The sequence below is a fragment of the Oncorhynchus keta genome, chromosome 28 (genome assembly GCF_023373465.1).
Source record: "Oncorhynchus keta strain PuntledgeMale-10-30-2019 chromosome 28, Oket_V2, whole genome shotgun sequence".
In the NCBI taxonomy this organism is placed as follows: Eukaryota; Metazoa; Chordata; class Actinopteri; order Salmoniformes; family Salmonidae; genus Oncorhynchus; species Oncorhynchus keta.
In genome coordinates this window covers 15,264,941-15,288,393 of record NC_068448.1, presented here as the reverse complement: position 1 = coordinate 15,288,393, position 23,453 = coordinate 15,264,941, and the positions used below count along the sequence as shown (strand labels likewise).

The 23,453-nt window shown below is 42.5% G+C and overlaps 1 protein-coding gene across 1 annotated transcript; it reads left to right on the top strand.

The window, feature by feature from the left end:
* Positions 1-23: 23 nt before the first annotated feature.
* LOC118376089 (sentrin-specific protease 1-like) lies at positions 24-23,453 on the top strand. Its single transcript, XM_035762758.2, has 17 exons — positions 24-657; positions 1,059-1,123; positions 1,263-1,486; positions 1,754-1,838; positions 1,944-2,139; positions 2,374-2,524; positions 2,856-2,974; positions 9,327-9,607; positions 9,839-9,902; positions 10,000-10,038; positions 10,225-10,309; positions 10,535-10,678; positions 13,219-13,350; positions 20,729-20,932; positions 21,171-21,335; positions 21,447-21,542; positions 22,116-23,453. The coding sequence occupies exons 1-17, from the start codon at positions 515-517 to the stop codon at positions 22,176-22,178; spliced, it is 2,256 nt and encodes a 751-aa protein (XP_035618651.1). The 5' UTR covers positions 24-514; the 3' UTR covers positions 22,179-23,453.

Genomic DNA, 23,453 nt, shown 5'->3' with positions numbered 1-23,453 from the left:
GCTCATCCAATGAAAACGTTTCATGGTACAACTTCGAGCTCAGCCATGTTGTGGTTTTGAATGAGGAAGAAGCGGGAGAGGTTATCGTTTCGTGAGTTTATACACCGTATTTTTGTATTTGAAGTATTACATTGGGTTATTTTTGGCCCCTTGGTTAATTAAGAAACATCAATTGCATTGTAGAATGTGGTACTAGTGATTAAACTCAGTCCAGTGCGGATTAAAATCCTAGTAGCTAAAGCCACATACAACAAGCTTGTTAGCTAGCTAGTTTAGCTAACCAGTTTTCAACCTTGTTAGCTGTGCGAGCTAAATAACTAACTCATTCCAAGGGAAGGAAGGGGGAAGGTAACCTGATTAGTAGTGTTGGTCAACTAGCTACGATTTACTTGCCCCGGCCGAATGACGTTGGGTGGCTTTATGTGCTTTTGGCTGCGCTGCCAGGCAGGTTGGAAGCAACCATATGGATACCTTTTTTTCGCGGGCGGGAGGTTTTAAACTTCTCTAGCTAAACATGTTCAATAAATTTTACGAATGGATTGGAACGGGCTTCGCTAATCTCCGCTACGGACTGCCAGCTCCCGACCAACAGGATAACGTTGATACACATGGAATACAACAACGGCGTCCGATAAGGAGAAAAAGACCTATCGACTGGTAAGTTAAGGTTAATATTAGTTATAATAGCTGACTAACGTTATCTGTTATTATATTTTGTTTAGAAAGTTAGTTAAATAATTTAGCTTAGTTTCAGTTGGTGGTGACAAGGGATGACCAGTCAGTTTGTTTTATGACATAACTAGTTGTCTGTTAGTTATGTCTGAGTTGTAAATTTGCTGTCTAGTTCATTAGAAATTGTGGTGAGATGTTAGCAGGTATGGCACACATTGTCTCACTTGCTTACTCAACAACCCCTATGTATGGAGTGGATTGTAACAGGTCGCTGTCTAATGTGAATGTAGTTAACTAGCTATGAGAGTTCTAATGACAATACCCGCTATCACTGACTGGGTCTCTGGCTTATTCTCATTTTGAATGTTTTCCCCTTTTTCTCAAAGTTTGGAGGACAGAGAGGCTGTTGACCATGATGACCAAGCCCTAGCAGTGAAGAAATTCCAGATGGGTAAGCTTTGCTGCAGCCATGGCCATGCAGTCATAAGCATATATCTTGTGTTGTCTAACATGTTCTTGGCACTGTGTATACTGTGATCTATAAACAAACCATGGCTCCCTGTCTTAGACTGCATGTATGTCTATTACAGGGGATCTTGTTGATACAGTAAAGACTGCGGCTGAAGGGGTGAAGAGCCATAGTGCCGATGTGGCTTCATGGGTACGGAACAGTGTGACCCCTACCTTGAGGAACATACTGCCTGCTTCCCCTGGTCCTCTAGAAGAACACCCACGGGAAGAGCCTCCAGAAGAGCCCCAACTGGAGCCCTCAACCTTTGCACCCCCTCCCTCAACTGTCTGGGAAGAAACTGAGGTATTGGAGCTCTGTTTCAGGGCCCATAATTTGCAAACCATCTCGGAGTAGGGTGTGCTGATCTTGGATCGGCTTTGACTTTTAAATCATAAAAAATACGAGGGGGGACCTGATCCTAGATCAGCACTCCTTCTCTTAAGATACTTTTTTAATATAGGCCTAGTAGTAGATTTCTACGCATTCATTACTCCAGTTTACTGCAGTCCAGAACTTTGTTATATTCATATTGAACATTAATATCCTGTGTTTTAATGGTGGTGTTTTCAGGTCCTCGAGGTGAGGAACTCTACTCCTCTGGATGGGACTGTTGTTGCTCCCTCAACAACTCTGAAATGGAAAAGCTCTAAATCAGGCAAGACTATTGTACATTTTCTAAACTCTATTCTAAGAATGTCTTTGCCGGCTGGAAATGTCGCTATGGAAATGGACACTCTATTTCCTCCTTTCTTCACTGTAGAGTCCTATAGAATTGAGAAGTCGATGGTGGGATCTACGGTCTGCAGACGGAAAGTTTGCATGGCTCTTACACATCGTGAAGCACCCAAAACAAATGGGCACTCTGTCAGTCAGCCTCCTTCCTCCAGCAGCACCTCTAAGCCATGTCCCACTCCCCACCTCGGAAGGACCCACTTCAGAACACCTACATCAAATAGGTATGCTCATATTGTCCATAGATATAGGCCTTACTTTTTTCATCAGTGAGAAATTAATTCTGCTATTAATTAATCAAGCATTGTATGGGTTCTTGAAAACCTCAAATTAGATTGATTTTGAACCGTACCATTTCAAGGTTGTGAAAGTGTTTGATTTTCTAAAAGTGCTTTATTTTCTGTGTGTGATAGTGCTCCATTCACAATAATATAATTGAATTCTCTGTCTGTCCACAGGCGGTTTACCTCAGCAGGGTTAGGTACAGGAAGCGGCTCCATCACCAGCATGCATGAGAAGACCTTCCCTATCCGCGTGGTGCAGAGTCCTTCACACGGCAGCTCCTCCTACCGCCTCCTCAGAGCCAGGGCTCGCTGCACTGCACAAGAGGTCAGATACCACCTACCAGTATTTTTATGGATCCCACTCGCTGCACCGTTTGCTGAACTTTTGCTATTGGGCTGTTTTGGATGAACTTTTGCTATTGGGCTGTTTTGGATGAACTTTTGCTATTGGGCTGTTTTGGATGAACTTTTTCTATTGGGCTGTTTTGGATGAACTTTGTTATATTACTATTATTCTGCTTGTCAGCCAAGATAAACCTGGATAGATACAATATAATAACTTTCCCCAGAGGGAAGTTTGGTTAAGACGTAATGTTGCATCTTTTCCATATCAAAGCCCCATTTATAATAGTATTGGGTCCTCTGGGTGTCTCCAGTCTGTCCGTGAGGAGGAGAAGGAGGTGTACAGACAGCTACTGGCCATGGTCTCAGGTGGACAGTCCTCCTCGTGTCACAACGGCAGCTCCCATGGCTTTCCGCGCTCACACAGAGACTTGTGAGTACAACAACCACAAAGCCAATACTACAGTCTTCTCACTTCCCCAGTCGACACAGACAATTCAAATCCAATGTTTATTGGTCACATACACATTTTTAACAGATGATGTTGTGGGTGTAGTGAAATGCTTGTGTTCCTAGCTCCAACAGTGCAGTAATATCTAACAACTCACAACGATACACAAATCTAAAAGTAAAATAATAGAATTAAGAAATGTATAAATATTAGGACAAGCAATGTCGGAGTGGCATATTCTAAATTACAGTAGAAATAGAATACAGTATATACATATGAGATGAGTAAAGCAGTATGTAAACATTATTAAAGTGACTAGTGTTTCATTAAAGTGACCAGTGATTCCATGTATATGGGGCACCAGCATCTAAGGTGCAGGGTTGAGTAACTGGGAGGTAGCCAGCTAGTGATGGCTATTTAACAATCTGAGGCCTTGAGATAGATGCTGTTTTTCAGTCTCTCAGTCCCAGCTTTGATGCACCTGTACTACGTTCTAATATTTTTTGTTGAACACACAAGAATGGTGTATAGGTATAAAAGACAAGTATGCAATTCTTATTTAAATATGAAAGAGCGGACAGAAACAACAAGAGTTCTAGGTACAAAACAAATAATACAAGACATGCAGAACCAGGACATGTAGAAAGAAAGAGTGTAGATGTCACCCCCCTCCAATTGCTCAGGTGCCGGGGCAAGCACATGCTGCCCAAAGGTAGATTAAAATATTACAATTGAGAGTGCGTTAAAATGTACAAATTCACAGCGCCGACTGGTCCAAGCAAGAGAGGAAAGGCTGTCAGATTTGATAAAATGTTGATAATTTATTGTTCAGAATATATCTAATTCTTTCTAAGTGTACACTGTTTGCCAATTCGCTGAGCCATAATTTTGTTGAGGGAGCTTCCCTCCTTTTCCAAAACAGCAAGATGCATTTCTTTGCCGAAATGAGACTGTAAGTGATGAGTTGTTTTGGGGGTTTGGTTAATCCGTTTTGGGAATCAGACACTCCCAGGATTATCAGAAGCGGGTCTGGGTCTATTGAATTCTCTAGAGCTTCAGAGAGGATCCTAAACATTACACACCAATAACCATACAAGTTCGTTAGAGCATAAGGCAAAGCAGTGGAGTAGTGTACCCTGCGCAGCCTGACATATATCACACATAGGGGATGTATCAGGAAATATCCTATGCAGTTTAGTTTTGGAATAGTGTAATCTGTGTAATACCTTGAATTGTATGAGACGATGTCTGGAGTTAATGGGAGCAGGTGTGTATATACTCCAAGCTCTCTTCCCAGTCTGCCACAGAAATGTCCCTAGTTCTTCCTCCCATTTTGCCTTAATGGCATCTGTAGGTGTGCTAACAGATTGAAGAGTGTCATATTGACCAGATATCAGTTTGTCTGAGGTGGTGCATATTTTTATGCATCCGTCAAACATGGAAGGTTTAGCATTCCCAAATGTCGGGAGCTGTTTTCTAATTTAGTCTAATCTGTAGGTATCTGAAAAAGTTACTTCTGGGAAGAGTATACATTTCCTTCAGCAATGGAGGCAAAGGTCCTTTCTATATATAGATCCCTTATGGTATTTATCCCTAGCTCTCCCCGTCGCTCAAAGGTGTTATCAAGGTTAGCGGTGGCAAAGGAGGGATTCTTCGCAACAGGAAGCATGAATGCTATTGGTCTAAGATCAAAATGGACTTTAATTAGCTTCTAGATTTGGACTGCTATGTATAATAAGATTGTTACTATAACGTGACATCTCCAAATTGACAGGCGAAAAAATCACAGCGCCAATAGAGAAGGGGTGACACTCCTCACGCTCCATACTAAACCAGCTGGATGACGGCAGGATACACCTGTACTGACCTCACCTTCTGGATGGTAGCGATGTGAACAGGCAGTGGCTCGGGTGGTAGATGTCCTTGACGATCTTGTTGACCTTCCTGTGACATCGGGTGCTGTAGGTGTCCTGGAGGGCAGGCAGTGTGCCCCGGTGATGTGTTGGGCGGACCGCACCACCCTCTGGAGAGCCCTGCGGTTGCGGGCGGTGCAGTTGCTGTACCAGTCTGTGATATAAGCACGACAGGATGCTCTCAATGGTGCATTTGTAAGAGTTTGTGAGGGTCTTGGGGTCCAAGCCAAATTTCTTCAGCCTCCTGAGGTTGAAGAGGAGCTGTTGTGCCTTCCTCACCACACTATCTGTGTGGGTGGACCATTTCAGATCGTCGGTGATGTGTACGCAGAGGAACTTGAAGCTTTCCACCATCTCCTCTGCGGCCCCGTTGATGTGGATGGGGGCGTGCTCCCGCTGCTGTGTCCTGGTCCATGATCAGCTCCTTCATTTTGTTGATGTTGAGGGAGACATTATTTTCCTGGCACCACTCCGCCAGGGCCCTCACCTCCTCCCTGTAGGCTGTCTTGTCATTGTTGGTAATCAAATCAAATTGTATTGGTCACGTACACATGGTTAGCAGATGTTAATGCGAGTGTAGTGAAATGCTTGTGCTTCTAGTTCCGACCATGCAGTAAAATCCAGCAAGTAATCTAACAATTTCACAGCGACTACCTTTTACACACAAGTGTAAAGGAATGAATAAGAATATGTACATATAAATATATGGATGAGCGATTGCCGAACGGCATAGGCAAGATGCAGTAGATGGTATAGAGTACAGTATATACATATGAGATGAGTAATGTATGGTATGTAAACATATATAGTGCCATTGTTTAAAGTGACTGATACATTTATTACATCCAATTTTTCATTATTAAAGTGGCTAGAGATTTGAGTCAGTATGTTGGCAGTAGGCACTCAATGTTAGTGATGGCTGTTTAACAGTGATGGCCTTGAGATAGAAGCTGTTTTTCAGTCTCTCGGTCCCTGCTTTGATGCACCTGTACTGACCTCGCCTTCTGGATGATAGCGGGATGAACAGGCAGTGTCTCGGGTGGTTGTTGTCCTTGATGATCTTTATGGCCTTCCTGTGACATCGGGGTGGTGTAGGTGTCCCGGAGTGTAGGTAGTTTTGCCCCAGTAATGCGTTGTGCAGACCTCGCTACCCTCTGGAGAGCCTTACGGTTGTCGGCAGAGCAGTTGCCGTACCAGGCGGTGATACAGCCCAACAGGATGCTCTCGATTGTGCATCTGTAAAAGTTTGTGAGTGCTTTTGGTGACAAGCCACATTTCTTCAGCCTCCTGTTGCACCTTCACCACGCTGTTTGTGTGGGAGGACCATTTCAGTTTGTCCGTGATGTGTATGCCGGGGAACTTAACTTTCCACCTTCTCCTTTTACTGTCCCCATCGATGTGGATGGGGGGTGCTCCCGCTGCTGTTTCCTGAAGTCCACGATCATCTCCTTTGTTTTGTTGACGTTGAGTGTGCGGTTATTTTTCTGACCCTCACCACCTCCCTGTAGGCCGTCTCGTCGTTGTTGGTAATCAAGCCTACCACTCTAGTGTCGTCTGCAAACTTGATGATTGAGTTGGAGGTGTGCATGGCCACGCACTCATGGCTGAACAGGGAGTATATGAGAGGGCTGAGAACGCACCCTGCTATGGCCTGCTATGGTTTTGTCTGCAAACTTGATGATATGAGTTGGTGTGTGTGGCCATGCAGTCGTGGGTGAACATGGAATACAGGAGGGGCCTGAGTATGCACTCTTGTCGGGCCCCAGTGTTGAGGATCAGCGAAGTGGAGATGTTGTTTCCTACCTTTACCACCTGGGGGGTTGTCAAGAAGTCCAGGACCCAGTTGCACAGGGCGGGATTCAGACCCAGGGCCCCGAGCTTGATGATGAGCTTGGAGGGTACTGGTGTTGAATGCTGAGCTGTAGTCAATGAACAGCATTCTTACGTGGGTATTTCTCTTGTCCAGGTGGGATAGGCAGTGTGCAGTGCAATGGCGATTGCATCGTCTTGTGGTTATATTGGGGCGGTAAGCAAATTTAAGTGGTTCTAGGGTGTAAGGTAGGGTGAAGGTGATATGATCCTTAACTAGCCTCTCAAATCACTTCATGATGACAGAAGTGAGTGCTATGGGGCGATAGTCAGTTAGTTCAGTTACCTTGGTGTTCTTGGGTACAGGAACAATGTTGGACATCTTGAAGCAAGTGGGGACAGCAGACTGGTATAGGGAGTAGAAGTCGACCGATTATGATTTTTCAACACTGATACCGGTTATTGGAGGACCAAAAAAGCCGATACCGATTAATCGGCCGTTTTTTACATTTTTATAAATGTATTTGTAATAATGACAATTACAACAATACTGAATGAACACTTATTTTAACTTAATATAATACATCAATAAAATCAATTTAGCCTCAAATAAATAATGAAACATGTTCAATTTGGTTTAAATAATGCAAAGACAAAGTGATGGAGAAGAAAGTAAAAGTGCAATATGTGCCATGTAAGAAAGCTAACGTTTCAGTGCCTTTCTCAGAACATGAGAACATATGAAAGCTGGTGGTTCGTCTTAACATGAGTCTTCAATATTCCCAGGTAAGAAGTTTTAGGTTGTAGTTATTATAGGAATTATAGGACTAGTTCTCTCTATACCATTTGTATTTCATATACCTTTGACTATTAGATATTCTTATAAGCACTTTAGTATTGCCAGTGTAACAGTATAGCTTCCGTCCCTCTCCTCGCTCCTCACTGGGCTCGAACCAGGAACACATCGACAGCAGCCACCATCGAAGCAGCGTTACCCATGCAGAGCAATGGGAACAACTACTCGAAGGCTCAGAGCGAGTGGCGTTTGAAACGCTATTAGCGCGCGCTAACTAACTAGCCATTTTACTTCGGTTACACCAGCCTCATCTCGGGAGTTGATAGGCTTGAAGTCATAAACAGCGCAATGCTTGATGCACAATAAAGAGCTGCTGGCAAAACAGACGAAAGTGCTGTTTGAACAAATGGTTACGCGCCTGCTTCTGCCTACCACCGCTCAGACAGATACTTAGATACTTGTATGCTTGTATGCTCAGTCAGATTATATGCAACGCAGGACACGCTAGATAATATCTAGTAATATCATCAACCATGTGTAGTTAACTAGTGATTATGATTGTTTTTTATTAGATAAGTTTCATGCTAGCTAGCAACTTACCTTGGCTTACTGCATTCGTGTAACAGGCAGTCTCCCTGTGGAGTGCAACGAGAGAGAGGCAGGTCGTTATTGCGCTGGACTAGTTAACTGTAAGGTTGCAAGATTGTATCCCCGAGCTGACAAGGTGAAAATCTATCGTTCTGCCCCTGAACGAGGCAGTTAACCCACCGTTCCTAGGCCGTCATTGAAAATAAGAATGTGTTCTTTAACTGACTTGCTTTGTTAAATAAAGGTATAAAAAATAATTTTACAAATCGGTTGCCCAAAAATACCGATTTCCGATTGTTATGTATACTTGAGATCGGCCCTAATTAATTGGTCGACCTCTAATAGGGAGAGATTGAATATGTCCATAAACACACCAGCCTGGTGGTCTGCGCATGCTCTGAGGACGCGGCTAGCAATACCGGCAGCCTTGCGAGGGTTAAAACGCTTAACTGACTTACTCACATCAGCCATGGAGAACAAGTGCCCACAGTACCTCTGGGGCTCTTGTTCTCCAGGCCGCGTCGATGGTCTTGTGTTATGCTCAAAGTGGGCGAGGAAGGTGTTTGCCTTGTCTGGGAGCAAGTCATTGTTGTCCGTGACAATGCTAGTTTTCCCTTTGTAGTCTGATTGTCTGTAGACCCTGCCACATGTCTTGTGACTGAACTTTTGAATTGCGACTCCACTTTGTCTCTGTACTGAAGTTTTGCCTCTTTGATTGCCATTGTTTGTATTCAACCATATTCCCAGTCATCTTGCCATGGTTAAATGCTGTGGTTCAAGCTTCCAGTTTTGAGCGAATGCTGCCATCTATCAACTGTTTCTGGTTTGGGCCATTTTTAATAGTCCCAGTGGGATCAACATCCCCTATACACTTCCTGATGAACTCAGTCACCGTGTCTGTGTATACATCAATGTTATTATCCGAGGCTACCCGGAACATGTCCCAGTCTGCGTGATCAAAACTAATCTTGAAGCATAGATTCCGATTGGTCAGACCAGCATTGAATAGACCTTAGCATGGTTATTTCCTGTTTGAGTTTCTTTAGTCATGCTCAATGACATGTATAGGCAAGTTGATGCAAGTGCACATGTTTTCTACTTCTCCTTGGGGTTTATAATCCTACTTTTAGTCCATACATTTTTGTGTACTGGTGCTCCATTCTAGTATTCTCCTCCCCTTTTTCTTAGTTCTGACCTGTGTCCGTCTCTCGCCCTCACTCACACTCAGCACCAGCTTCCTGAATACCAGCAGACGTCTGCTCCAGTGTTCGTCCCCTGCCGGGTCAGGAGATGCCTCACGGGGCCCCAGTGGACCCCCAAGCCCCCGTCCAGAGTCCAGCCAGGGGTACAGCAACGTCCCCAGCCCAGGTGAGGGCTCCTCCAGTGGGGCAGGGAACCAGCCATGGGCCTCTGACTCAGACCTCAGCCCCAGGGGACAAGAGCCAGTACAGTCTGCCCCTTCCCCAGTTACCATACTGGACACCTGTTCTCAGGACTCACAATCATCAGGTAATGCATGAGACAATCATTTTTCAATTCCTCCAAGATGATTCAATTCAATTGATATTAACTTAGTTCATCCCTTTCAATTGTTCGTAGGGAATGAATAACGTTTATTGAATTGATGGTTGGATGCTGTAGAACCAATTTAGTGTTTTGCGTCATGTTTCCATTAAACCCTACCTGTTTGTCTCCTCACCATCATGTAGCTGTGGTCACCTCTTGTCTTGTTCTGTACAGCTCATGATGGGGACTCCGTAATCATTGTGAAAGAGCAGAAGGGCAAAAGGCCAGACAGTTCAAGGTAAGCATTTTGAATAGTTTGTTTCTATTGTGGGTGTGTTGTTATGTGCTTTGTTGTCCCCATCTAGCCTGGTTACTTTCTATCTCTTTCTCTGCAGTGTACCATGCTTCCAAGCTGAGCTCTGGATCAAAGAATTGTAAGTTCCCTGATTCCTTACACTCATGATTGGTACTGTTTTTGTTTCTTGGTAGATTCATAGTTAGCTGTATATCGCCATGCACCAGTGCATACTAGATGCTACGTAGAAATAAAAATGAAACCCTCTTCTAACCCATTACAGAAGTCCTTTCCTCAAGTCAATTTGAGTGTCTGTGTTTCCCAGGTCTAGCATGTACGACTTCCGTGCCCGGGAGAGGCGGAGGCAGATAGAGGGGCAGGAGGCCCTAACTGCTCAGCTGCTGCGACAGGTACTTTCTCTGTCCTTCTCATTGGTCTGATGTCGCTCGTCATTTCAATACATAGTCCTACACATACCTCAGCCGTGGTCCACAGAAATAACTTCTCCCTCTAGGCTTTATTCATCATTGCATAAGAATATGAAATGAGATGCTCTTTTACCACTGAAATAAACATTCACCTCTGTGGCGATAGCTCTGAACCTAACCCTCTTCTGCTGTGGTCTGGGGGTCCAGCGTATCTCAGATGACAGCCAGCTGGGCCACAGGGCCGTGGAGCTGCATGTTAGAGTCCCTCTGGAGAAGGAGGTTCCTCTGGCTCCCTTCATAGAGGAACCCAAACCCACAGAGGAGAAACCAGAGTTCCCTGAGCTCACTGAGGTACATTCACTGTCTTTTAGTTTTGTCTATTGTGCGAAAGCGCATTGCCAATAAAATGCAACCTGTTATGGCTGCAACCCTTTGTTCTCAATTTCCGCCTGAAGACATACCCAAATCTAACTGCCTGTAGCTCAGCCCCAAGGATATGCATATTCTTGGTATCATTTGAATGGAAACATTCTGAAGTTTGTGGAAATGTTAATTAAATGTAGGAGAATATAACACAGTAGATCTGGTGGAAGAAAAGCAAAAGAAAGAGCATACGTTTGTTTTTTATTGTTGTAGTACCATCTTTCACATGTACTAGAATAGGATGCTGGAGATAATTTTGATGGATAACACAAGAGGGCAACTGTAGGTGTGCAAAGTTTGAGACTGATAACTTCAGGAATGGGTGAGCTACATGACATTTAGCATGAAGTCACCCAGGTGTCCCACACAAGTTGCCCTAAGTGGCCAAATTGGTGAAATGACCTATAACTATATATAGCAGTGCAAATAACCATATACAACATATCAAAAAGCAATTCTAACACACACACACACAAAAATGTTTAAACATTTTTTTTTTTTTTAACAGTACACACCTTGGAAGTCCTCGTCATAATATTTTGCTGCCTGTGCCATGTCCCATAGCAGTCTCTTTCTGATGTAAAGCAGAGGCAAACTGAACAAGTGGTGCATTTAATGCGATACAGAACACAACGACGCCTCCATGCTGTGCCCTTTTGGCTCTGAGGCACAGTCATGCCTGCAGTAATGAACTGGCATATGAACACCACTGGCGGCAAAGGTATAGCGGGCAGCTTGGCACCGGGGCCTCCCAGTCGGAGTCGCTAATCACTGTGAAAGAAAACATTAAACAAATATTTGTATGAGCCTTTTATCATCACATAAAATAAACAGATATGTATTGATTGTATAGAGCCGAGGGAACAGTCACTAAGGTGTTCCATTCAACTCCGGCCATTGTTGTGTATGTATGTATGTATGTATGTATGTGTGTGTATAATCAACGCACACAAACTACACATTTCATTGCAACATTTTTTAAATATTTTCTAATTTTTTATATATAATATATTTTTATATTTCATAAAATGGCATTAGCACTTACCCATCCAGAAGTACGTCCTGTCCTTGCAGAAACAGCTCCTCAGTTCGTTTGAATGATAACACCAAGATTCCTCAAACAAAAAATCTGTCTGACTTTCACTTTAGAGTTTGACTTCGCTTTACATTAAGTATTCGCCAGGATATCTTCAATGAAATCATTGAAACTACAACTTTCCGAAATACAGCTGCGCGTAAAAAGCCTTACAGCAACCCCTCTGATCATCAAGGCGAAAATGGAGTTCCCTGCGCGTGCGATTACAACCAAGGAATTGTGGTCCAACCCCAAACCATTACATACTGGCGTTTACCTCAGCTCATTGGCTATCTACCCAGCTAGATTTCAAGAAGATCAGTGGTCATTGGGCAGAACTATAGTCAATCAATGAAGCTTCGCTAAAATTATTGGTGCGTCAGGTAGTCATTTATCATTGTCTTCAAATCAGCTCACTTCGGTCAATTCTCCCCGTAAAACAACATGGTTTGACTGTGTTGCAAACATCCAGAGGAATGCACTGACACCCACCATGACTATGTAAACGATTGTTTACAGGGGCGAATCACGCCGAATTCTCCGTAAAAAATTGATAGAGATGGAATTCACTGCACAAACAGTTTACAAAATGTTTAGATTTAGGCTATAAAAATGAATTTTATCAAAGAAAACGGCACTTCATTTGATCAATGGGATACTCAGGAAGACAAATAAGAGTGTAAGTCATAATTTTACCTTCAGATTTAAATGTGTAAAAACTGTCATGGCAGAAAATGTTTCTGTTCTTGATTACTCTTCTCAAACAAAAGCAAGGGATTTGTTCTCTGTAATAGCTATTTTAAATTGGAAAACGTAGTTTGATTACCAAGATTCTAATCTTTTGAGGGGTGTAAGACACTTGCATTTTCAAGAATGTTTAATGTTACGAAATTGTATTTTTAGTTGTCACTCTCTGAAATTTCCCCTGATGTTGATCCCTGTACAGGGACAGCAGCCATAACAGGTGAAGTACATTGACGTGTTTTAAATGTAGTTTCAAATTGACTTAATTGCTGTGCGCATCAGGAATGTACATAATAATAATAATAGATTGGATTTATATAGCACTTTTCTACCAACTGACGTTTTTATTTAATTTAAGTAGGCAAGTCAGTTAAGAACAAATTCTTATTTACAATGACTGCGAAACCCGGACGACACTGGGCCAATTGTGCGCTGCCCTATGGGACTCTCCATCACAGCAGGATGTGATACAGCCTGGATACTGGTACTCAAAGCTCTTTACATAGCAGGGGAAAACTCACCTCATCCACCACAGTGACCATTTCTGTGCCAGAATGCTCACCACACATCCGCTATCAGGAGGTGAGGAGTGATGTATGCCATTTAGCCTTTAGCTCATCTGTCTTGTTTGTTTGTCCGTGCCATCCAGGATATGGAGGGGGAGGTGGGCCGGGCACTGACGGTAGGCAGCCAGGACGAGGTGCTAAGTGAAGGCTTCAGACTCACCATCACACGCAAAGACCTCCAGACCCTCAGCCACCTCAACTGGCTCAATGATGAGGTGAGAGCTCATCAAACTGCTTCTGTTTGTCATGCTGCTGCCTGATCATTTTTCTGTGCCTAATGGGAGTTGTTCTTATTTTAGTGTGTGAGTGACAATTGAGTGTACTGGACACGTGTCTATAGTGTACTGGACACGTGTCTATAGTAGAGGTCGACCGATTCTGATTTTTCAACTCCGATACTGATTATTGGAGGACCAAAAAAAGCCAATGCTGATTAATCTACCAATTATTTTATTTATTTTTGTGTGTAAGTATGCATACAGTTGGAAGTCAGAAGTTTACATACACCTTAGCCAAATACATTTAAACTCAGTTTTTCACAATTCCTGACATTTAACCTGTAGTGACTCCCAGCCCGTGAACGGGACCGTTATCATCATCTGACACTAATTAGCATAACGCAACGGACATAAATCTTCCTAGAAAATATTCCTATTCATGAAAATCACAAGTGAAATATATTGGAACACAGCTTAGCCTTTTAACTTTTTGGATATGGGGGGCACTCTTTTAATTTATGGATAAAAAACGTTCCCGTTTTAAACAAGATATTTTGCCACGAAAAGATGCTCGACTATGCATATAATTGACAGCTTTGGAAAGAAAACACTGACGTTTCCAAAACTGCAAAGATATTGTCTGTGAGTGCGACAGAACTAATGCTACAGGCGAAACCAAGATGAAATTTCATACAGGAAGTGCCCCAGATATTGAATGTGCTGTGTTCCAATGTCTCCTTATATGGCTGTGTATGGGTCACGAATGAGCTTAGACTTTCTATATCGTTTCCCCAAGGTGTCGACAGCATTGTGACATATTTGTAGGCAAATCATTGGAAGATTGACCTTAAAACCTCTTACTTTTTAGAACATTCTGTTAAAAATCGCGCAACATTTCAGCGTCCTGCTACTCATGCCAGGTATATAGTATATGCATATGATTAGTATGTGTGGATAGAAAACACTCTGACGTTTCTAAAACTTGTTAAATCATGGCTGTGACAGAGCGTGTGTTTCATCGAAAAACTGATCACCCGAAAGCTGGGAAAAATATCCATGTGCCACTTGCATGTATTGTCTATGGGAAACCAAATTACATGGGGCAGAGATTGCAAGTCCTACAGCTTCCACACAATGTCGCCAGTCTTGTCAATTGCCTGGGCTTTGTTTCTTAGTCAAACGAGTAAGAGAGAGCCCATTCCTTCCGGTCTCCGACAGGATGTTTTGGAGTAGAAATTTTCGACCATGATTTCAAGATGTGGAGCTATTGAATACACATCACCCCGTGATCAATTTAATAGATTATTAACGTTTACTAATACCTAAAGTTGGATTACAAAAGTATTTCGAAGTGTTTTGTGAAAGTTTATCGTCAACTTTTTTAATAAAAAAAAATGATGTTGCGTTTTAAAACTTTTTTCCTGGATCACACACTTTTCATAGATCGATATTTAGGGTATATATGGACCGATTTAATTAAAAAAAAGACCCAATAGTGATGTTTGCATTTTCAGATTTTTTTCTTAGCCAAACGTGATGAACAGAGCGATTTCTCCTACACAAGTAATCTTTTTGGAAAAACTGAACATTTGCTATCTGAGTCTCCTCATTGAAAACATCCAAAGTTCTTCAAAGGTAAATTATTTTATTTGAATGCTTTTCTTGTTTTTGTGAAAATGTTGCCTGCTGAATGCTAGGCTTAATGCTATGCTAGCTATCAATACTCTTACACAAATGCTTGTGTAGCTATGGTTGAAAAGCATATTTTGAAAATCTGAGATGACAGTGTTGTTAACAAAAGGCTAAGCTTGTGAGTGAATATATTTCTTTCATTTCATTTGCGATTTTCATGAATAGTTAACTTTGCGTTATGGTAATGAGCTTGAGGCTATAATTACGCTCCCGGATACGGGATTGCTCGACGCTAGAGGTTAATCACCCTGTCATCTCAGATTTTCAAAATATGCTTTACAGCCAACGCTAGATGAGCATTTGTGTAAGTTTAGCATTATGCCTTGCTAGCAGCAGGCAAACTTGTCACGGAAATCAGAAAAGCAATCAAATTAAATAGTTTACCTTTGAACTTCGGATGTTTTCACTCACGAGACTCCCAGGTAGACAGCCAAAGTAAATTTTTTCCCAAAATATTATTTTTGTAGGCGAAATAGCTTCGTTTGTTCTTCACGTTTTGGCTGAGAAATCGCCTGGAAATTGCGGTCACCACAACGCCGAAAAATATTCCAAATTAGCTCCATAATATCGACAGGAAACATGGCAAACGTGGTTTAGAATCCATCCTCAAGGTGTTTTTCTAATATCTATTCGATAATGTATCCGTCGGGACAATTCCTTTTTCTCTAGGACAGATTGGAGTAATGGCTACCTCTGCACTTTACGCGAGAATCTCTCTCGGAGCCACCATGTGACCACTTACGCAATGTGTCCCCATACGGCTATTCTTCAACAGAACTGCATACAACTATGTTACAATGCTGTAGACACCTTGGGGAATACGTAGAAAGTGTAAGCTCGTTTATGGTACATTCGCAGCCATATAGGGAGTCATTGGATCGCAGCGCTTTCAAAACCTGGGGCACTTCCGGATTGGATTTTTCTCAGGCTTTCGCCTGCACATCAGTTCTGTTATACTCACAGACAATATCTTTACACTTTTGGAAACGTTAGAAAACACTATCCAAAGCTTTATTTTCAAAAATGAAAATACTGCCCCCTAACACCAAGAGGTTAATCCTAGTAAAAATTCCCTGTCTTAGGCCATTTTGGATCACCACTTGATTTTAAGAAAGTGAAATGTCAGAATAATAGATTTATTTCAGTTGTTATTTATTTCATCACATTCCCACTGGGTCAGAAGTTTACATACACTCAATTGGTATTTGGTAGCATCAAACGTGTCGGGTAGCCTTCCACAAGCTTCCCACAATAATTTGGGTGAATTTTGTCCCATTCCTCCTGACAGAGCTGGTGTAACTGAGACAGGTTTGTAGGCCTCCTTGCTCGCCCACGCTTTTTCAGTTCTGCCCACAAATTTTCTATGGGATTGAGGTCAGGGCTTTCCTCACTCATGATGCCATCTATTTTGTTAAGTGCACCAGTCCCTCCTGCAGCAAAGCACCCCCACAACATTCTGCTGCCACGGTTGGGATGGTGTTCTTTAGTTTTGAAAGCCTCCCCATTTTTCCTCCAAACATAACGATGGTCATTATGGCCAAACAGTTCTATTTTTGTTTCATCAGACCAGAGGACATTTCCCCAAAAAGTACGATCTGGCTTTTATATGGTGGGTTTGGAGCAGTGGCTTCTTCCTTGCTGAGCGGCCTTTCAGGTTATGTCGATATAGGACTTGTTTTACTGTGGATATAGATACTTTTGTACCTGTTTCCTCCAGCATCTTCACAAGGTCCTTTGCTCTTGCTCTGGGATTGATTTGCACTTTTCGCACCAAAGTACATTCATCTCTAGGAGACAGAGCGCGTCTCCTTCCTGAGTGGTATGAATGCTGCGTGGTCCAATGGTATTTATACTTGCGCACTATTGATTGTACAGATGAATGTACTTTCAGGCTTTTGTAAATTGCTCCCAGGGATGAACCAGACTTGTGGAGGCCTACAAAATGTTTTCTGAGGTCTTGGCTGATTTCTTTTGATTTCCCCATGATGTCAAGCAAAGAGGCACTGAGTTTGAAGGTAGGCCTTGGAATACATCCACAGGTACACCTCCAATTGACTCAAATTATGTCAATTAGCCTATCAGAAGTTTCTAAAGCCATGACATCATTTTCTGCAATTTTCCAAGCTGTTTAAAGGCACAGTCAACTTAGTGTATGTAAACTTCTGACCTACTGGAATTGTGATTCGTGATTTTTTAAAGTGAAATCATCTGTAAACAATTGTTGAAAAAATTACTTGTCATGCACAAAGTAGATATCCTGTCCGACTTGCCAAAACTATAGTTTGTTTAACAAGAAATTTGTGGAGTGGTTGAAAAACGAGTTTTAATGACTCCAACCGAAGTGTATATAAACTTCCAACTTCAACTGTATGTATAGTGGGGCAAAAAAGTATTTAGTCAGCCGCCAATTGTGCAAGTTCTCCCACTTAAAAAGATGAGAGGCCTGTCATTTTCATCATAGGTACACTAGTGAATGACCTGCAGAGAGCTGGGACCAAAGTAACAACGCCTACCATCAGTAACACACTACGCCGCCAGGGACTCAAATCCTGCAGTGCCAGGCGTGTCCCCCTGCTTCAGCCAGTACATGTCCAGCCCCGTCTGAAGTTTGCTAGAGAGCATTTGAATGATCCAGAAGAAGATTGGGAGAATGTCATATGGTCAGATGAAACCAAAATATAACTTTTTGGTAAAAACTCAACTCGTCTTGTTTGGAGGACAAAGAATGCTGAGTTGCGTCCAAAGAACATCATACCTACTGTGAAGCATGGGGTGTGGAAACAACATGCTTTGGGGCTGTTTTTCTGCAAAGGGACCAGGATGACTGATCCATGTAAAGGAAAGAATGAATGGGGCCATGTATCGTGAGATTTTGAGTGAAAACCTCCTTCCATCAGCAAGGGCATTGAAGATGAAACGTGGCTGGGTCTTTCAGCATGACAATGATCCCAAACACACCGCCTGGGCAACGAAGGAGTGGCTTTGTAAGAAGCATTTCAAGGTCCTGGAGTGGCCTTGCCAGTCTCCAAATCTCAACCCCATAGAAAATCTTTGGAGGGAGTTGAAAGTCCGTGTTGTCCAGCAACAGCCGCAAAACATCACTGCTCTAGAGGAGATCTGCATGGAGGAATGGGCCAAAATACCAACAACAGTGTGTGAAAACCTTGTGAAGAATTACAGAAAACGTTTGACCTCTGTCATTGCCAACAAAGGGTAAATAACAAAGTATTGAGAAACTTTAGTTATTGACCACATACTTATTTTCCACCATAATTTGCAAATAAATTCATTAAAAATCCTACCATGTGATTTTCTGGATTTTTTTTCTCATTTTGTCTGTCATATTGAAGTGTACCTATGATGAAAATAGGCCCCTCTTTTTAAGTGGGAGAACTTGCACAATTGGTGGCTGACTAAATACTTTTTTTGCCCCACTATGTGTAATAATGACAATTACAACAATACTGAATGAACAATGTCCATTTTTTATTTTAACTTAATATATACAAAAATATACATAATCTATTTAGTCTCAAATAAATAATTAAACATTCTCAATTTGGTTTAAATAATGCAAAAACAGTGTTGGAGAAGAAAGCAATGATGCAATATGTGCCATTGTAAAAAAGCTAACGTTTAAGTATCTAACTCAGAACATATGAAAGCTTGTTGTTCAATATTCCCAGTTAAGAAGTTTTCGGTTGCAGTTATAGGAATTATGACTACTATTTCTCTCTCTATAACATTTGTATTTCTTATACCTTTGACTGTTGGATGTTCTAATAGGCACTTTAGTATTGCCAGCCTAATCTAGGGAGTTGATAGGCTTGAAGTCATAAACAGCGCAGTGAATCAAGCATTGCAAAGAGCTGCTGGCAAACGCAGTAAAGTTTGAATGGATGCTTACGAGCCTGCTGCTGCCTACCACCGCTCAGTCAGACTGCTCTATCAAATGTCAAATCATAGACTTATAATATAATAAACACAGAAATACGAGCCTTTGGTCATTAGTATGGTAAAATCCGGAAACTATAATTTCGAAAACAAGACGTTATTCTTTCAGTGAAATACAGAATCTTTCTGTATTTTATCTAACGGGTGGCACCCATCAGTCTAAATATTCCTGTTACATTGAAGGCTGTGCAATGTTATGTCATAATTATGTAAAATTCTGGCAAATTAGTTTGCAACGAGCCAGGCTGCCCAAACTGTTGCATATACCCTGACTCTGCGTGCAATGACCGCAAGAGAAGTGACACAATTTCCCTAGTTAATATTGCCTGATAAAATAAATTAATGTTAACTAAATATGCAGGTTTAAAAAAATAAAAATACTTCTGTGTATTGATTTTAAGAAAGGCATTGATGTTTATGGTTAGGTACATTGCGAATGCGCTTTTGTTAAATCATCACCCCTTTGGCGACGTTGTCGGTGATTCGATGATAAATTAACGGGCACCGCATTGATTATATGCAACGCAGGACAAGCTAGTTAACTACACATGGTTGTTGATATTACTAGGTTAACTAATGATTATGTGAAGATAAGTTTAATTCTAGCTAGCACCTTACCTTGGCTCCTTGCTGCACTCGCAGGTAGTCAGCCTGGTAGTCACAGGTAGTCAGCCTGCCACGCAGTCTCCTCGTGGAATGCAATGTAATCGGCCTCCAAAAATGCTGATTACCGATTTGTTATGAAATCTTGAAATCGGCCCTGATTTTAAATTGGTCAACCTCTAGTCTATAGTGTGCTGGACAGGTGTGTAGAGAAACTCAACCAGTGGGTTGCAAAAAAAATAATATATTGTTTTAATGTAAACGACTTAAACTATGTAGAAAGTGTGTAGAAATTATAATGAACTTGCATTTAATATATTTATTCAATATAGAGAGATTAGCAGCATTCTGTATGGTTGTTTTGTGGTCTCAAGCCAGTGAGTTTAACATACGTCATCAAGAATATGGGCAAAAGTGTATTATTGACAATGAAAAACTAACCATATAATGTATACATTTACTATCAATATAGCATTAAATTGTTTTCCAGATTGTATTTTGGTGATTCTTTTTCGAAATGTGAGTTGGGTCGTGACAGAGAACCTGGTTGGGTCTTGAGGAAAAACCAGTTGAGAACCACTGCAGTAGTGTACTGGACATGATATTTACAGTAGTGTCTGTAGTGGTATACTGGACAGGATGTGTACGCAGTGGTGTACTGGACGGGATGAATACGCAGTGGTGCACTGGACGGGATGCGTACGCAGTGGTGCACTGGACGGGATGCGTACGCAGTGGTGCACTGGACGGGATGCGTACGCAGTGGTGCACTGGACGGGATGCGTACGCAGTGGTGCACTGGACGGGATGCGTACGCAGTGGTGCACTGGACGGGATGCGTACGCAGTGGTGCACTGGACGGGATGCGTACGCAGTGGTGCACTGGACGGGATGCGTACGCAGTGGTGCACTGGACGGGATGCGTACGCAGTGGTGCACTGGACGGGATGCGTACGCAGTGGTGCACTGGACGGGATGCGTACGCAGTGGTGCACTGGACGGGATGCGTACGCAGTGGTGCACTGGACGGGATGCGTACGCAGTGGTGCACTGGACGGGATGCGTACGCAGTGGTGCACCTATGTTGTATTTTCTTCATCCGTTGCCTCTCCTTTTTACTCTGCAGGTGATCAACTTCTACATGAACCTGCTGGTGGAGCGCAGTAAGGATCCCAGCCTGCCGACGGTCCACACCTTCAACACCTTCTTTTTCCCCAAGCTACGCAGCGCAGGCTACTCTGCCGTACGCCGCTGGACCAAAAAGATGGACATCTTCTCAATGGACGTCATACTGGTGCCTGTCCACCTGGGGGTGCACTGGTGCCTCTCTGTGAGTACTGAACAGCAGCCCTGTTATAACTCACTATTATACTGCAACTCTCCTCCAGTCAGCAATGCCTGATTCCATCTAAAGAGCCGAGCTGTACTGGGCTGGCCTGGAACCTTTCTGGAAAGGACGGTGTCAAAACAAAATATCAGAGACAGGACAGTGTGGTTCAGTTCGGCCCTGTAGTGTGAATCACAAGATCTGAAGTGTGATGTGTATTTTAATATCCTTCTCTTCGCAGGTAGTGGATCTCCGTAAGAAGAGTATCACATACTTTGATTCAATGGGAGGGAACAATGACGAAGCCTGCAGGATACTGCTGCAATATCTGCAGCAGGAAAGCAAGGACAAGAAGGGCAAAGACCTGGATACCGCAGAATGGACTGTGCAGAGCAAGAAACGCCATGTGAGTGTTATATATCTAACAAGGATCTCGGTCAACTCAACATTCCTTAACACATCACTGACGGATGTTGCCATCTTTTAACATTTATCTCCAAAATATTTCTCCCATTAGGAGATTCCTCAGCAGATGAACGGAAATGACTGTGGAATGTTCACATGTAAATATGCAGAGTACGTCACCAAAGACAAGCCAATCACATTCACACAAGTAAGTACTGTAAAACTTCAATAAATATCCCAGGAGCCAAGCTGCCCCTGTGTCTGTTAGAGACAGGCTTGTATTGGAGGCCAGTGTTTAATACAGTCTATGTGCAAAGCCCGGATCACCCTGTTATGATTGTTTTCTCACTCATGTAATGTTCTATCACCAATAGCCCTGTTTGATATTCAGAACACTGGTTGCATATGGAATGCACTGCATCTGTTTCAAACGGGATGAATTGATTAGTATTTTTCACTGGTTACATGGACAGACTTGCGTTTTGACAAGCAGGGATCAATAATTTAGCGTGAGGTAGAGATTCTGAAATTCTACTGGAGCAGACTGGCCTAAAGCGGGCACGCATCGTTTTACACCCGGCACTTGTAAGAGACTGCTGTTTATTTGCTCAAATGTGAAGTGATGGCCGGTCACTATGAGACCGCGACGTGCTGGAGACTCTGGGTTTAATGGAAGTGTTACGGTAAGCATGAGCAGTCCTGCCAGTACAGGAATGTCCTACAATCCAATGACTTGACTATGAGTAACTAACTCAGTATTTCCCTTCCCTCCAATTGACAGAAACACATGCCCTACTTCAGGAGACGCATGGTCTGGGAGATATTGAATCAGAAACTGTTGTGATGAAATCGTGGAGAGATTTTTGAACTGATAGCTACAGTTTGCTCAAGGGGAGGTGTCTGCAATGATGATGGTGCCTAAGACGCTGTGGCTGTTAAGCTGGAGGAGGATTCAGCTGGTCCGCTCCTGGGTGGGAAAGACTCAGAACAGGGACCTATGACCTTAATCTGGTAGAGCTCTGACCCCCCCACAAGTCCAGTCCAGTGGAGGATTTGACTTGCAAGGAGGAATGGAATGGAAAAGCACTACCTCATCATCTCAGTGCTTTATGTTGTGGTCCACTCTCACAAGTTGGGAAGTCTGGGGTCATTTTGTATCACCCAGCAAAGTTTGAATTGGTGTTGTTTTCAATAACCAATCATACTCATCAGAACTTCTGTCTAGTGAAGTTGGCCAACCAGTATTTTGTCACTGATATTTTTGTAAACTACGTAAGTACAGCTCAAAGAAAGATTGGTGTTCTGGCGCTGACACCTTATTTTTCTATAGTGTATGGTTCACACCCATACCTGGTTCATGGTTCACACCCATACCTGGTTCATGGTTCACACCCATACCTGGTTCATGGTTCACACCCATACCTGGTTCATGGTTCACACCCATACCTGGTTCATGGTTCACACCCATACCTGGTTCATGGTTCTCATGGTTCAATCAGAGAACACAGATGCGGTGACATTCTTTGATTTATATCTGGACACCCACATTTGATTATTTTTAGCTAAATTGAAAATATGCAACTGATTACGGTACGTGTACCATTACCTCAGAGTATAATTTGTAAAGTGGTTGCTGTTGTATTGTACTTTTATTTTACCAATTATTTAACTAGATAAGTTAGTTAAGAATAATTTCTTATTTACAATGATGGACGATGCTGGGCCAAATTGTGCGCTGCCCTATGAGACTCCCAATGACGGCCGGATGTGATACCGCCTGGATTCGAACCAGGGTGTCTAGTGACGACTCTAGCACTGAGATGTAGTGCCTTGTGCCACTCGGGAGCCCCATAGTTGAGGTGACACTAATATCTTCATTGGTAAGTGGACCCCAGAACAGATAAGCTGCAGTGATGCTTCCTTGTTAAAAGAGACCTACAGTTCCAAGATTAAATTGTAACTTGAAGTTTATTCTATTTTATAAGCAAAGCAAAAAAAACAGTTTAGGGCTTTTGTCAGGATATTTTCAACACTGTACGTACAGTTTCTTGGATAATGTGTTTAATATACAGTTTGTACCTCGATCAATATTTTTTTGAAATAAATCAAGTATTGTGTA